Consider the following 12,626-nt stretch of genomic DNA (forward strand, 5'->3'; position numbering starts at 1 on the left):
GGAACGCACCATTTCGGCTGTTACGTTCCATTGGACGGTGTGTTGTCGGTCGAAAAACTGAGGGCATTCCTCATCCAAATAAATGTGCACGTCCACTCATTCCCACTTCAGTCTCTGTAAATATCCTGAATGGTGTTAAATCCCTCGCCCGTCCTAACTGTGATCAGCAAAGAAGCAGTGTTTTTGTTTTTTTTAGCAAAGAAGCAGTGTGCACCCGTCCCAGCATAAATCTATGTAGCTCTGCTCACTTCCACATTTGCTCATTCTCATATAAATCAGCCACGGAGAGGTTAATCCTTTTGATATGTTGAAGTGGTCATTAGAAAGGATGTCCACATACATTTTGGTGCCAATTGATCACAGTTTTTGGATGTTATAAGCAATGAAAGTACAATGATTTCCAATGGAGAGTTTGTAATCGGTTCCTCCAGTGACTCTGACCGAACAAGGATAAAATGGCAGGGGGCGCGGCCATTCTCCTCATTAACAAGAGGCGTTATTCATGGAGTCACTTATTTTCTAATTTCTCCCAAATGTATTGATAAAATAGTAAATGTCAACTCTTTTCATTTTCCTGATTAAAAAAATATATAAAATGAACTTGTTAGTGAAAACATGGCCATCCCGACCCCACCGTCCCTTTAAGTTAAGACCGTGAGTACTTTCGACACCTCTGAAGTGAAATGCTGACTCATCAACAGTGTTTGTCGAGAACAAGGCCGCACCTGAGAGCTGCGAGGTGGGGGTGATGTAGCGCGTGTCCGTCCTCCTCCTCTTCCTCACCTGCGCGTACTCCATCACTCGGACACTGACAGCAGGCGGCCATGCTCCTCCGACGCTTTCTGCTCTGGTTGCTTTTTGCACACGCCTCCGCGGATTTGCCCATGTGCAAAGAGGTAAGAGTTTGTCGTATTAGAAGTTGGAGCGACGTCTATTTTTTCTTGGATTTGAGTCGTTCGTGTGCACTTAAACGTCATCGTGTCGATTGGTTGTCAATGTCAAGCAATGTGTGAAGTCATAAAAAGTCCGAAGTTTAAATATTTATCAATGCAGGTTTGTTTAAAGTAACCAGTTTTGTTTTAAAACGTTACAATTTTACGCTTTCTTATGATTTATTTAATATGGCAACAAACTGTGGAAAGAGTTGCTTGTCTGCTCGTGTGTGTGGGAAATGAACATATGCTCCCACAACAAACTAAATCATCGTCTCTAATGATCCTTGTGCAGTTTTTTTTTTTAACAAACGTCTTACTTCACTCTAATTTTTAATTCTCCTACCTTTGTTTTTATACTAAACATGCTCATTGGGTGTACAGTAGTAGAAATTATATGGTATGTTGGATTTCAACTTTATTTAAATTTATAATTGGATATTACAGACTTAAAATTGTGGCGATATGGTGTGTGTATGAGTGAGTTGAAATATGAGAATGAGTGATTTGTAAAAGCAAAATAAATGTATTTGAGCCTTCTACCCCAAATTTAGCCCTTTCTGTCACTGCTTGTTCAATATATGTAATACTGAACACCATGTCGATTAACAATACTGTGTGTATATATATATATATATATATATATATATATATATATATATATATATAAGTAAAAGAGCAAGATCATCTGTTTTCATTTTTGACTTAGACTTCAAAAAATGTGTCAATTTGACCATCAACATACCAGATGCGTTAACTGATTTAATTGCTAAATGATAAAAAATGTCCAACTAATGAAGCAGGCTATTTACAAAAGGGGCAGCTTGTGTATGGAATTTAAAAATAAATAAATAAAAGATGCATAGTTAAAGGCAAAAGAACCAAAATCGCTGCTGTATACAGTGTAGGACACCACTTCCCCAAGGTATACAAAAAGGTATACTGTACGTGAGTATGTGAAGTAGCATGACATAAAAACCGCAATTCAGCCTACTAAAGCTTAAATGCTTTGTAAAATTTCGCCCAAAATGAAACGTTCAACGACCATCCCACTGGCGCTGTAATTAAGTGGAAATGTTTTCAAAAACAATGTTTTCATATTGTATGTAGCTTTCCCACAACAAGACAATAGATCCGAAGAATACAGTTGTGTGCAGAAAGCTTAAACAATGTAACCATAACGCATTGAGAGCAGCAAGTTGTCGGACCAGAGAATTTCCCTCTGGCAACAAACATTTGGGAGATTTTATTATGGTCCAATGGAGCAAAAGTTGAAGTTTTTGGACCATAATTCCAAAAGGTATGTTTGGCTTGAACACAGCACTGCCCATTACTAAAAGAACGCCATCCCTAAAGTTAAGCATTTTGGTGGCAGCGTCATGCATTGGGGCTGTTTTTCTTTAGGTGGAGTTGGAGTCTTAGTCAACGTAGAGGAATTATGAACAATTCCATATAGCAGTCAATGTTAGCGCAAAACCTTCAGGCTTCTGCTACAAAGCAAAATAAAAATGTCAGGAAAGCCTACTAAAACATCTTAACTATTTGAGGTTAATCCGAAGCCCTTTAAATGGCAACAGGTGTGTGCTAACTACCATCTAACTTGAATTTGCATGTAATTCGGTAATTCTAAACCCAGCCACATCCCAGTCATAAGAGGGTCTGCACACTTGTGTAGATTTTATATCTGCTGTATTTGTCCTTGACACAACTGAACTGAGGACACAATCATCAATCCGTATAACCGGTTCAATGTTTTTTTTGTTTCCTTCGTTTTTCCTGATATGCTGTCGCTGTGGGTTCCTGCGTTTTGCTCGAGTGACCTTTAAAAGCCTCTGGCATGTGTCCAATCGGATGCATTTTAACATCAGAACCGAGGCACGAGGCTGCTCTGCTACCCTAGCAGCCACAGCCTAATGGAAAACCCAAGGTCCTGCCCACTCCTGTTGATGCTGTGTTTCTGTTAACTATTAATCCTGCAAGGCTTAGTCCGCCTCATGAGCGTTAGTTCAGTATACCGACAGCAAGATAACAGTCTGTTTCTGCTCTAAATGACATTCATGCAGGTGCTATGCTGTTTGTTAGTCACCGAGTAAGTACTGTTGAAGCCCCATAGACAAACAGGCCCCTGCTGCCACCACTGTTGACAAAGGGGCTGGAGGAGCACTGAAGGAAAGGAACAGAGTTTGTATCACACCCTCAACAAGGAAGATTAAAACATTTGGAACAAGCTCCTTGGCAAATATTTGCCTTGTCTTTTATTTGGAAAGGAGGCTGTCTTCATCCTCAAAGCTAAAACCTGTTTCTTAGCTATGGCTTGTACTGTAAAAATGATTCCGCTCGTGTTGTCTCCTTAGCGGGAATTAAAGTCGCTAGTCGCGTTTGGCTAAGTGGCTAAGTTGTTAACGCCGACTCCTTTTCTAAAGTAGCTTCTCTATATTCTCTGCAATGTTGTTACTTGTTAGTGTAAACATAGCACATCAGAAGGGATATGCTTTTAAACAATGGGAGCCAGAAAAAAAAATCTGTTGAAAAAAATATTAACACTATATATAAGAGCTCGGACTTGCACCCAAAATCCTGATTCGCTCTTTGTGTTGAAAGTTACAAATGACTTTTGAATGGAATCGAGTCATTGCCCTTTCGGAAAAAAAAACCCCAAAACAGGTCATAGTCCAACAAATGGAAAATCCAATTTAATCAAAATAGTTAATGAAATGCACTTATATAGTGCTTAATCTACACTATATGGTCTCCAACAGCACTTTACAAAGCCTGACATTCACTTATTTGAAAACTTATAGTTAGTAGCCTATCTATTGAACTGGAGAGCACGGATATGGCTACTTCTGATTCCGGATTTATTTTCTTTTTAGTTGAAAAGAGTTTACTTTAACCAGGATCCTGCGCCTCTTTGTGGGAAAAGATAGAACCCGGTTCAATTTTTGCACCTGTTGGTGTTGTGAATAATGCATCCTCATTGCCACGGACCAGCTGCTTTTCTAGCTAAGCTAGCTAGCCTGTTCTGAAGTTGGCTAACCACCCTTTGTTGTTGTGCGCGACGGAGTGAGTGAAAGGCCGACAGCAAACTAATGCCAGATGCGACGACTCACTGCCGAGATGGCCTTTATTGACCGAACTGTTGAACAAGTTGATTTCAAGCTCATTAGCTGGCTAACTATTCCCATAGATGCACATACACTCATGGTGAATCGCTCACACATGCACACTCCCCACGTACATACGCACGTCACGCAGTTTGAGCTCCCTATTCAATCGACAACACACACAACAATATTATAGTATTTGTTCTGGTCCGAGCCAGAAAGTTATGATGCAAAGTTTGCTTTTCCATGCTCGCTGGAATCCCCGTTCGAATCAGCGCCAATTGTACACAAGCCTATAGTCCTGACACATGCACTCAAATTAATCAATAAAATCGCGCTGTGTTGGCAAATGTATCATCCTTAAATAATGTGAATATCCCAACCGTTTGTCCCCCATGCAGTCAGATTATCACTTTGAGTACACAGAGTGCGACGTGCTGGGCTCTCGCTGGAGGGTGGCCATTCCCAACAAGGCCCAAACCTGCACCGGCCTCCCAGATCCAGTCAAAGGCACTCAATGCAGTAAGCGTCCCGCTTTGATGTTCAGTTTTAAAACAAAAAAGTCCAATGTACAAATTTGTTGTGGGAATTCATTTTCATTTCCTTTGGCAGCTTTCTCCTGCAACGAGGGTGAGTTCCTGGACATGCGGACTCAGCTGTGCCAGAAATGCGCGGCCGGGACGCACTCTCTGGGCTCTGGCGTGGCCTTCGATGAGTGGGACCGCCTGCCCACAGGATTCGTCACACTCGGGATCAACACCAACGGCTGGGACGTCCACACAGACTGCTCCAAGTTAGTACAGCGCATTGGAAATATTCATGCCAAGGCGTTGGCCGATTACCGGTTTGACGGTTTACTGTGATTTTCAAGGTTTTGATAAGCGTTAATACGTTCTATCATCGGCGAGCTTTTATTTTCAATTCAGGGGACTTCTAAGCAGGGAACAATACATATTATTGGCTCCTTGCAGAGTTGAGTAAAAAAGCCGCTTCTGAAGTTAATGAGAGGGCAGTGGCTTTTGTTTTCTCCTTGGCAAGCGCTGGGGGGGAGATATATTATACTTGATATGCTCCCTTTTATCCGCTCCTTTCTCCAGCTCAACTTGGACACCGATGGGCGATTATGTGGCCTCAAACACAGACGAATGCACGGCCACACTGTCGTATTCTGTGAACCTGAAGAAACCAGGACGCGTGTCCTTCGACTATTTCTATTCCGACAGCAGCATCTACTTTGAATTCTTTGTAAGTGGACTAAATGAAGTGAGCTAATTCCTTTGTTCAAATGAGTATCATTTTGTCTTTCCTAAACTCAACAGTTTTATGTCAGCCTTTCCCAAACATTTATATGCCCGTCAGTACCTTACATGCAGAAGAAAAATCCGGCTTAGACGGGTGTTATAAAACGGGCTCTTGAATACATTTTCTCTCCCTTTCAGGTCCAAAACGACCAATGTCAGTCCACTGACTCCACCAGCCGCTGGATGAAGATCTCTGAGAGCGACTGGAGCAAGCATGAGGTTTGGACTCTTTGCCCTGGGTACACAAAGTGAACCCAGACTAGGGGTGGGACGATACGGGTAACTCACGATTCGATACTGTGACGATATGCGGCCCACGATCATGATATTATCACAATACACAATGTCTACGATATTCAATATATTGTTCGAAACTTTCTTCAATGATATATCACGAAATATGTGACCGAAAAAGGAAAAAAATTCCCATAAAAAGGAAAACGTCTGCAATCATGCATTTATTCAACGCCAAAATCTGTACAAAGAAACATTGCATTTGCATTATACCTCACTGCCTCCAAGTCTTGTAAATGTAAACACTGTACAGCTGGACAAATTAAAGTGCATGAACATTAATAAATAAATTGTCCTAATTCTCCCCAACGACATTTGGCAGTTTCAGGGCACGCTGCACTCGTGAGATTCAAAACATGAGCAAAACAACGAACGTGTAGAGATCCAGTAATCTCAACAGCTACGGAACCTATTTGCTGCGTTGTCTGTAACCATTGCTGGCTCTTTGTCGGTGGGCTTCCACTCTTCTGTAGCCTTCTTAATAGGGTTACCAACTTTCTCACTCCTAAATAAGGGGCAGATGCACGGTGCCACGGTGGTGTGAGCATGATGTATGAATTTGGGATTTTTTTTCTAATTTTCACATTAATGCGGAAACCACATTCAAGTAAAAATAAGAAAAAATGAGAAAAATGGACAGTGTTTTTCACAAGACAGCGACGATATATCAACTCATACGAAACCTCATTTGAGACCACAATTTGTCTCTTTTCATCCAAAAACGGGTGTAAGGAAGCTGAAATGTAAAAGAGGAGTGTTGCTCACCAAATTTATTTTTTCCGTGGAAATTTCTGGCTGCTTTTGACTGACTCAAGCAGTCTTCTGTCATTTTGCGCAGCCAGAGAGAAGTCCTTACATGACAGGTGGAGTGATCGCTGCTTGTTCTGAGATTGACGCTTTATCTGATTTAGGATCTGTCATGTGTAGTACCGAGAGTCTCCATTAGGAGCGCTCTAATGCGCTATCACTGTTTAAGAACCAGCAATGTAATCCATTATGTGGGTTGTAATAAAATATAGATACTTACCTTCAGGCTATCGATTATTTATTGCGACAGAGAGCGCAACAATTTATTGCAATATTGATTTTTTTTTCCCCACTACTAATCCAGACGTTGCCTGTATATGAAGATCACTGTCTTTTACTTGAGAGACACTATATGAATCTCTATGATTAGTGTGATGATGTATGATTGTTTGACTCTGATTGCTACAGGTCCAGCTAAATAAAGGCAACAATGTTTTGTTCTGGAGAACCACTGCCTACACTCTTCTGGGCCGGGCCGACAAAGCCGTACTGTTGCGAAACATTGCCATCTCAGGTACATCACTTGAATCGTACAAATTTAGGACAATTAAGCACAACATTTTTTGAAAAATTGGTCATTTATTTGATCATTTTCCCTCTGCAGTCAGGTGGAAGAGTATTTAATTTTTCTTCCTGTCATTATACATTGCCGCCATGGATAAATGAACAAAGATATATTCCTTGTAGTAAACAAGTAATAGTTGGACTAAATAACATCGGATTATGACACCCAATGATCTATCGCAGCGCAGTAATTGGTAATTGCTGTCTGTATCATGTGTCAATTTCCACACTGTGCTCTTGCCACTTTCTCCCCAGGGGTGGCTTACACGTCCGAGTGTTTCCACTGCAAGCCCGGCACCCACAGTGCCAAGCCGGGATCCGCCCGCTGCGCTCCCTGTCCCGCTGACACCTATTCCAACAAGGGGGCCACTGTTTGCCAGCAGTGTGAGCCTGATAAATACTCAGGTACACTTCAAGATGTCAGCTTGCGTTTTACAGCAGAGGTTCTCAAATGTTTGGGTCGAAGGACCCCTTACCAGGAAGAATTTTTCAAAGGACTGCCTGTTTTCTGAAGCTGAGCCATGATCGGTCGTTATCTGAGCCCTGAGCAACTGTGATGTCATTTTCAGTCGACAGAAGTGACAAAATGGCCGCCCCCGGAGATGGACAAAAACGGGAGCATTTTTCTGCTTAACTCATAATCCACAAACGCAATATTTCTCCGGGTACTCCGGTTTCCAAAAACATGCATTGTAGGTTAATTGGACACTGTAAATTGCTCCTAGGTTTGATTGTGAGTGCGAATGTTTGTCTCTGTGTGCCCTGCGATTGGCTGGCAACCAGTTCAGGGTGTCCCCCGCCTACTGCCCGAAGACAGCTGCAATAGGCTCCAGCATGCCCGGGACCCTTTTGAGGATAAGCGGATTGGATAATTGATTGTAATGGATGGATGGATGGACCAACCCCAATTTGAGAACCATTACTTTACGAGTGCTCAGCCCACAATCACAACATGCACTTGGCATTTTGCATATGAATAAAACAATTAAGTTTCTCATTGTGTATGGGAACGTAATCCTAAATTCCGTTAGCTCTGTGGCTAATGTTGACGCGAGCTATTGTTCTTTTGGTATTTTTTGCAGAGGTTTCATCAGGAAGCTGCAAAGTGAAACCGGCATGCACGAACAGAGACTACTTCTACACGCACACGCCCTGTGACGCACACGGAAAGGTAAACTTATCATATACAAACATATCTCAAGAGCTCACTGAGGCCCCCTGACAGACAAAGTTCTGAGGTTCTACATTCGAATTGTCCATATCTGCAACCAGCCGGGATAGACACCAGTTGAAATTCTTGACGAGTTGTACGCGTGTACGTTGTGTGCCTCAGACGCAGCTGATGTACAAATGGATTGAGCCAAAAATCTGCAGCGAGACCGCCAAGGGGTCTGTGAAGCTGCCCGCGTCAGGAAACAAGCAAACGTGTCCGCCGTGCAACCCGGGCTTTTTCGTGAGCAACACTTCGGCCACCTGCCAAGCTTGCGCTGGCAATTTCTACTCAAATGGAACAGGTGGGCATTCCTCTTCATCAGAGAGAGAGAGTGGGAGTGGGAGTGGGAGTGGGAGTGGGAGTGGGAGTGGGAGTGGGAGTGGGAGTGGGAGTGGGAGTGGGAGTGGGAGTGGGAGTGGGAGTGGGAGTGGGAGTGAGAGTGAGAGTGAGAGTGAGAGTGAGAGTGGGAGTGGGAGTGAGAGTGAGAGTGAGAGTGAGAGTGAGAGTGAGAGTGAGAGTGAGAGTGAGAGTGAGAGTGAGAGTGAGAGTGAGAGTGAGACTGAGACTGAGACTGAGACTGAGACTGAGACTGAGACTGAGACTGAGACTGAGACTGAGAGTGAGAGTGAGAGTGAGAGTGAGAGTGAGAGTGAGAGTGAGAATTCTACATGGGTTTTAAGGGATCTTAACATTTGCTTAACAGTCTGTGAAAAGTGCCCTGTAGGCACAGAAGCGGTGGTTGGTTTGGAGTACAAATGGTGGAACACAATGCCGAGCAACATGAAGAGTTCTGTCCTACGGAAAGATTTGGGCGACTCCGTGCGTCGCACCGGTGAGTGAACGCATCAAAACGTATGTGAAAAACAGAAAGGTCCAAACGCCTAACGCCATCGTGGAAAGGAACATTTTGAATTTAAGCAAGATGAACACAGGGAACACAGGTATCCAAGATATTTTTTTTTCTCATTTTTCTACATTTCAATGCCGGTAATCAATATTCTTGAGGATTAAAAATTAATTGCTCTAGCATTCATCATGATAGCTTCTGGGAAATTACATCATCTTAAAAATGTGTTATCGTTACAGGCCTTACTGTCACCATCATAAAGCATTCGCTACCTGTGCAGGAAAACACTTTAGCGTCATTTTAATGTCGTGATTTGTCATACGAGGATAAGCAGAAGTTGACGAGTCTAATATTAAATAGGAAGTCAACCCAAACGTATTTTTTTCCAGAAAATGTTTTATGCAGGCCCACTAGTCCAAACATGGCATTCTGATTAATATTGTGTTTGTGGAATATGAGAAATACCACCCGTTTAGCTCTGGGGTCGGCTATTTTGTCACATCTGTCGACTGACGATGACATCGAAGTCATCGAAATCGAAATCATGGCTCAGCTTCAGAAAACAGGTGAGCCGTGATTAGTCGTTATCTGAGGCCCGAGCAACTGCATTTCGCTGCTTAACTTATACTCCACAAATGCAATATTAATCAAAACGCTGTATTTCTGCTGGGAACATATTCTTGAAAAAAAAATATCTTTGGGTTGACTTCCTCTATAAGCCATGAAAAAGAACACACTTATGATAGCTAATAAGCATCTGGAGACTAAGGCTATAGATGATTTTTTTTTTTTTCTGTGTCCTTTGCCATCCTGACAGCGTGGGAGGTGGCCGGGGAGTACGTGTACACTACTCCCGGTGACCGAGACACGGACTACCTCACGCTCACACTCACTGTCCCGGGATACAGGTGAAGTTCGGTCGTGATGCGTTGTACCCAATATCGATCGATGGTTGGCAGATCATGCAAATGGCGTGACATCTTTGCAGGCTGCCAAAGTCTCTGGCAAAAGACAGCAATCAGAGCGAACTGTCTCGCATCAGCTTCGTCTTCGAAACCTCGTGCTCGGCCGACTGCACTTTGTTTTTCATGGCGGTACGATGCCACGAATAAATCGGGGACCGGCGTCAAAATAAAAAACGATTTTTACAACAGCTGTCTTGACAGGGTTTCAGCCAGTGGAACAACAACCCAGTGGAGCACTGGAAGGGCAGCAACAGGAAGCAGTCGTACTCGTACCTGATTCGGAGCAACGCCACCCTCAGCTTCACCTGGACTTTCCAACGAACAGACAACTCCGCAGCGGTCAGGATTTGATGAATTACTTTCTTGGCCTGTAGCATATGCAATGAAGAAATGAGCCAGGGACAGGAAAAGATGATTATGTTAGGGTTAGATATGGAGTGTCAAGACACTTACACACTGCACTTGGTTTTTACGCTAGGGCCCGCGCAGTCATGACCGGCAACTTGACACAAGATTGCCTATATTTGTTGCTGGTTGCTAAGTGACAATACCAGTTTTTGCTCTAGTTTGGATGTAAGTAGGCCGCATTTCGGCAGTTTGGACTTGTCATTGTTACAACAGAAAGCCGTGGCATCGCTTATAATGAGGAGGAGGAGGAGGTGAGCAGCAGCTTAAAGCCGAAGTCAACCCAAACATATTTTTTCGAGGATATGTTCTATGCAAGCACGTCGGCCTCACAGTTCAGAGGTCGTGGGTTCGATCCCGGCTCCGGCCTCCCTGTGTGGGGTTTGCATGTTCTCCCCGTGCCTGAGTGGGTTTTCTCCGGGTACTCCGGTTTCCTCCCGCATTCCAAAAACATGCATGGTAGGTTAATTGGACACTCTAAATCAGGGGTCACCAACCTTTCTGACACAGGAAGGGCTACCACTTAGATACACACTTCAGAATTTTAATTTACATGAATACACTGAGCATGTTAATTATTTCTCATAACAATTAGGAAACAGAAAACTTCAGCTTCAGCTTCAGAAAACAGGTGAGCCGTGATTGGTTGTTACCTGAGCCTTGAGCAGTTGTGTTGTCATTTTCAGTCGACAGAAGTCACAAAATGGCCGCCCCCTGAGATGGCTAAAAACGGGTGGATTTTGCGGCTTAACTCATATAATTTCATATAAATCATATTGCCTTGTTTCAACTAGTCGGCCTTGCATGGAACATATTCTTGAAAAAAATATGTTTGGGGAAGTCAAACCAAAAATGTTCTTTATAATAATATGTTCCACATGCGCCTCCAAACATGACATTCTGACTAATATCACATTTGTGGAATATAAGTTAAGCAGCAAAATCCACCCGGTTTTAGCCATCTCGGTGGGGCGGCCGTTTTGTCTTCTGTCGACTGAAAATGACATCACAACTACTCAGGGCTCAGGTAACGACGAATCATGGCTCAGCTTCAGAAAACAGGTGAGCTGTGACCGGTCGTTACCTGAGAAGTGACAAAATGGCCGCCCCCTGATATGGACAAAAATAGAACATATACTTGGCCTCCTTCTAATAGCACAGCAGGATCTGGGCTCAATGAGCTACAGCATCTGAAGTGGTCTTCAGGCTGAGCAGGGAGCAGTTTCTTTTGTACCGGGAACCGGGTGCAACATTTGTTTTGTCCCGGAGCTCGGAAATTGAATTGAACTGTTCCCCCTTGTCAGGAGAACCAGTTCAGCACTGATGTGGCGAAGATCTTCTCCATTCAAATCACCAACGTTCTGGGGGGCGCGGCCTCGAAATGTCGACAGTGCGCCCTCACGTCTCGCCCCGGCGACGACACGGCCTGCGTGCCCTGCCCCCCGGGCCATCTCTTGGTCAGCGGGAAGGTCGCCGAGGGAGCCAAGGGAACGTGCCGGCGCTGCCCGCCAAACTACATCGTCGCGGCCGAGTGGCCTACCGGAGAGCCGGCCTGTGTTGCGTGCGGCTCAAACACGAAGAACAGCCAGGTTCAGCTTTCTCTTATCTTTGGTAACATTACAGCACTAACTCCAAGTGGTGCAAATTATTGTGAAACCATGATGAACTTTTCAGACAAGGATTTAAGGAACATCCTTCCATTCCATTTCAGTAGTGTTGAGGACTATAGAAAACGGATGGGCCGGCGGTTGAGTGGGAGCTGTGACGCGGGTCCACCCTGGACCGGTCACCAAACAATTGCAGGGCGCATCGGGATAAACGATAGACTTTTCGATAGTCAGTGTCAGGACACAAAGACAATCTATGTTTTGGATATTTCATTATAGTTATTTAGTTTTTATTTCCTTTTGACTTTCAGTCAAAAGTCACTTTCAGTTAGTTTTTAGAATGGGCTTGTTTTTTTTTCTTATTTTTTATTTTTGTGAAAATGCTTTGTTTTAGTAAAATTTTTCTGAGTTTTAGAATTATTTTTAGTTAACCCTAACCCTATGGATGGAGTATTTCTCGAGTGCAAGATTAAAAAAGGTCACTAAGTATTGTGTAGTAAAGTAAAGTCCAATCCAATCTTTAAACAGCTGTTTGATTTTCCTTCTTCTGTATTGCCGAACAGTAACACTGAAATAAATAGATGTAA

The 12,626-nt window shown here is 43.3% G+C and overlaps 1 protein-coding gene across 2 annotated transcripts in view; it reads left to right on the forward strand.

Moving 5' to 3' along the window:
- Nucleotides 1–130: 130 nt before the first annotated feature.
- The window catches only part of elapor1 (endosome-lysosome associated apoptosis and autophagy regulator 1), a 19,156-nt gene continuing 6,660 nt past the window's right edge, over nt 131–12,626 (forward strand). Inside the window, exons 1-14 of one of the 2 annotated variants that reach the window (XM_086034374.1) lie at nt 131–896; nt 4,438–4,558; nt 4,649–4,829; nt 5,134–5,281; nt 5,476–5,556; nt 6,847–6,952; nt 7,258–7,407; nt 8,085–8,173; nt 8,336–8,516; nt 8,919–9,047; nt 9,880–9,970; nt 10,051–10,156; nt 10,229–10,366; nt 11,737–12,021. In XM_086034374.1, the coding sequence (XP_085890500.1) occupies nt 825–896; nt 4,438–4,558; nt 4,649–4,829; nt 5,134–5,281; nt 5,476–5,556; nt 6,847–6,952; nt 7,258–7,407; nt 8,085–8,173; nt 8,336–8,516; nt 8,919–9,047; nt 9,880–9,970; nt 10,051–10,156; nt 10,229–10,366; nt 11,737–12,021 (1,878 nt within the window). In that variant the 5' untranslated portion in view covers nt 131–824. The remainder of the gene's footprint in view (nt 897–4,437; nt 4,559–4,648; nt 4,830–5,133; nt 5,282–5,475; nt 5,557–6,846; nt 6,953–7,257; nt 7,408–8,084; nt 8,174–8,335; nt 8,517–8,918; nt 9,048–9,879; nt 9,971–10,050; nt 10,157–10,228; nt 10,367–11,736; nt 12,022–12,626) is intronic. The other variant, XM_086034385.1, reaches the window with a different exon arrangement.

The sequence above is a fragment of the Filicampus tigris genome, chromosome 1 (genome assembly GCF_054856515.1).
Source record: "Filicampus tigris isolate MCC_2025a chromosome 1, RoL_Ftig_1.0, whole genome shotgun sequence".
Classification (NCBI taxonomy): Eukaryota; Metazoa; Chordata; class Actinopteri; order Syngnathiformes; family Syngnathidae; genus Filicampus; species Filicampus tigris.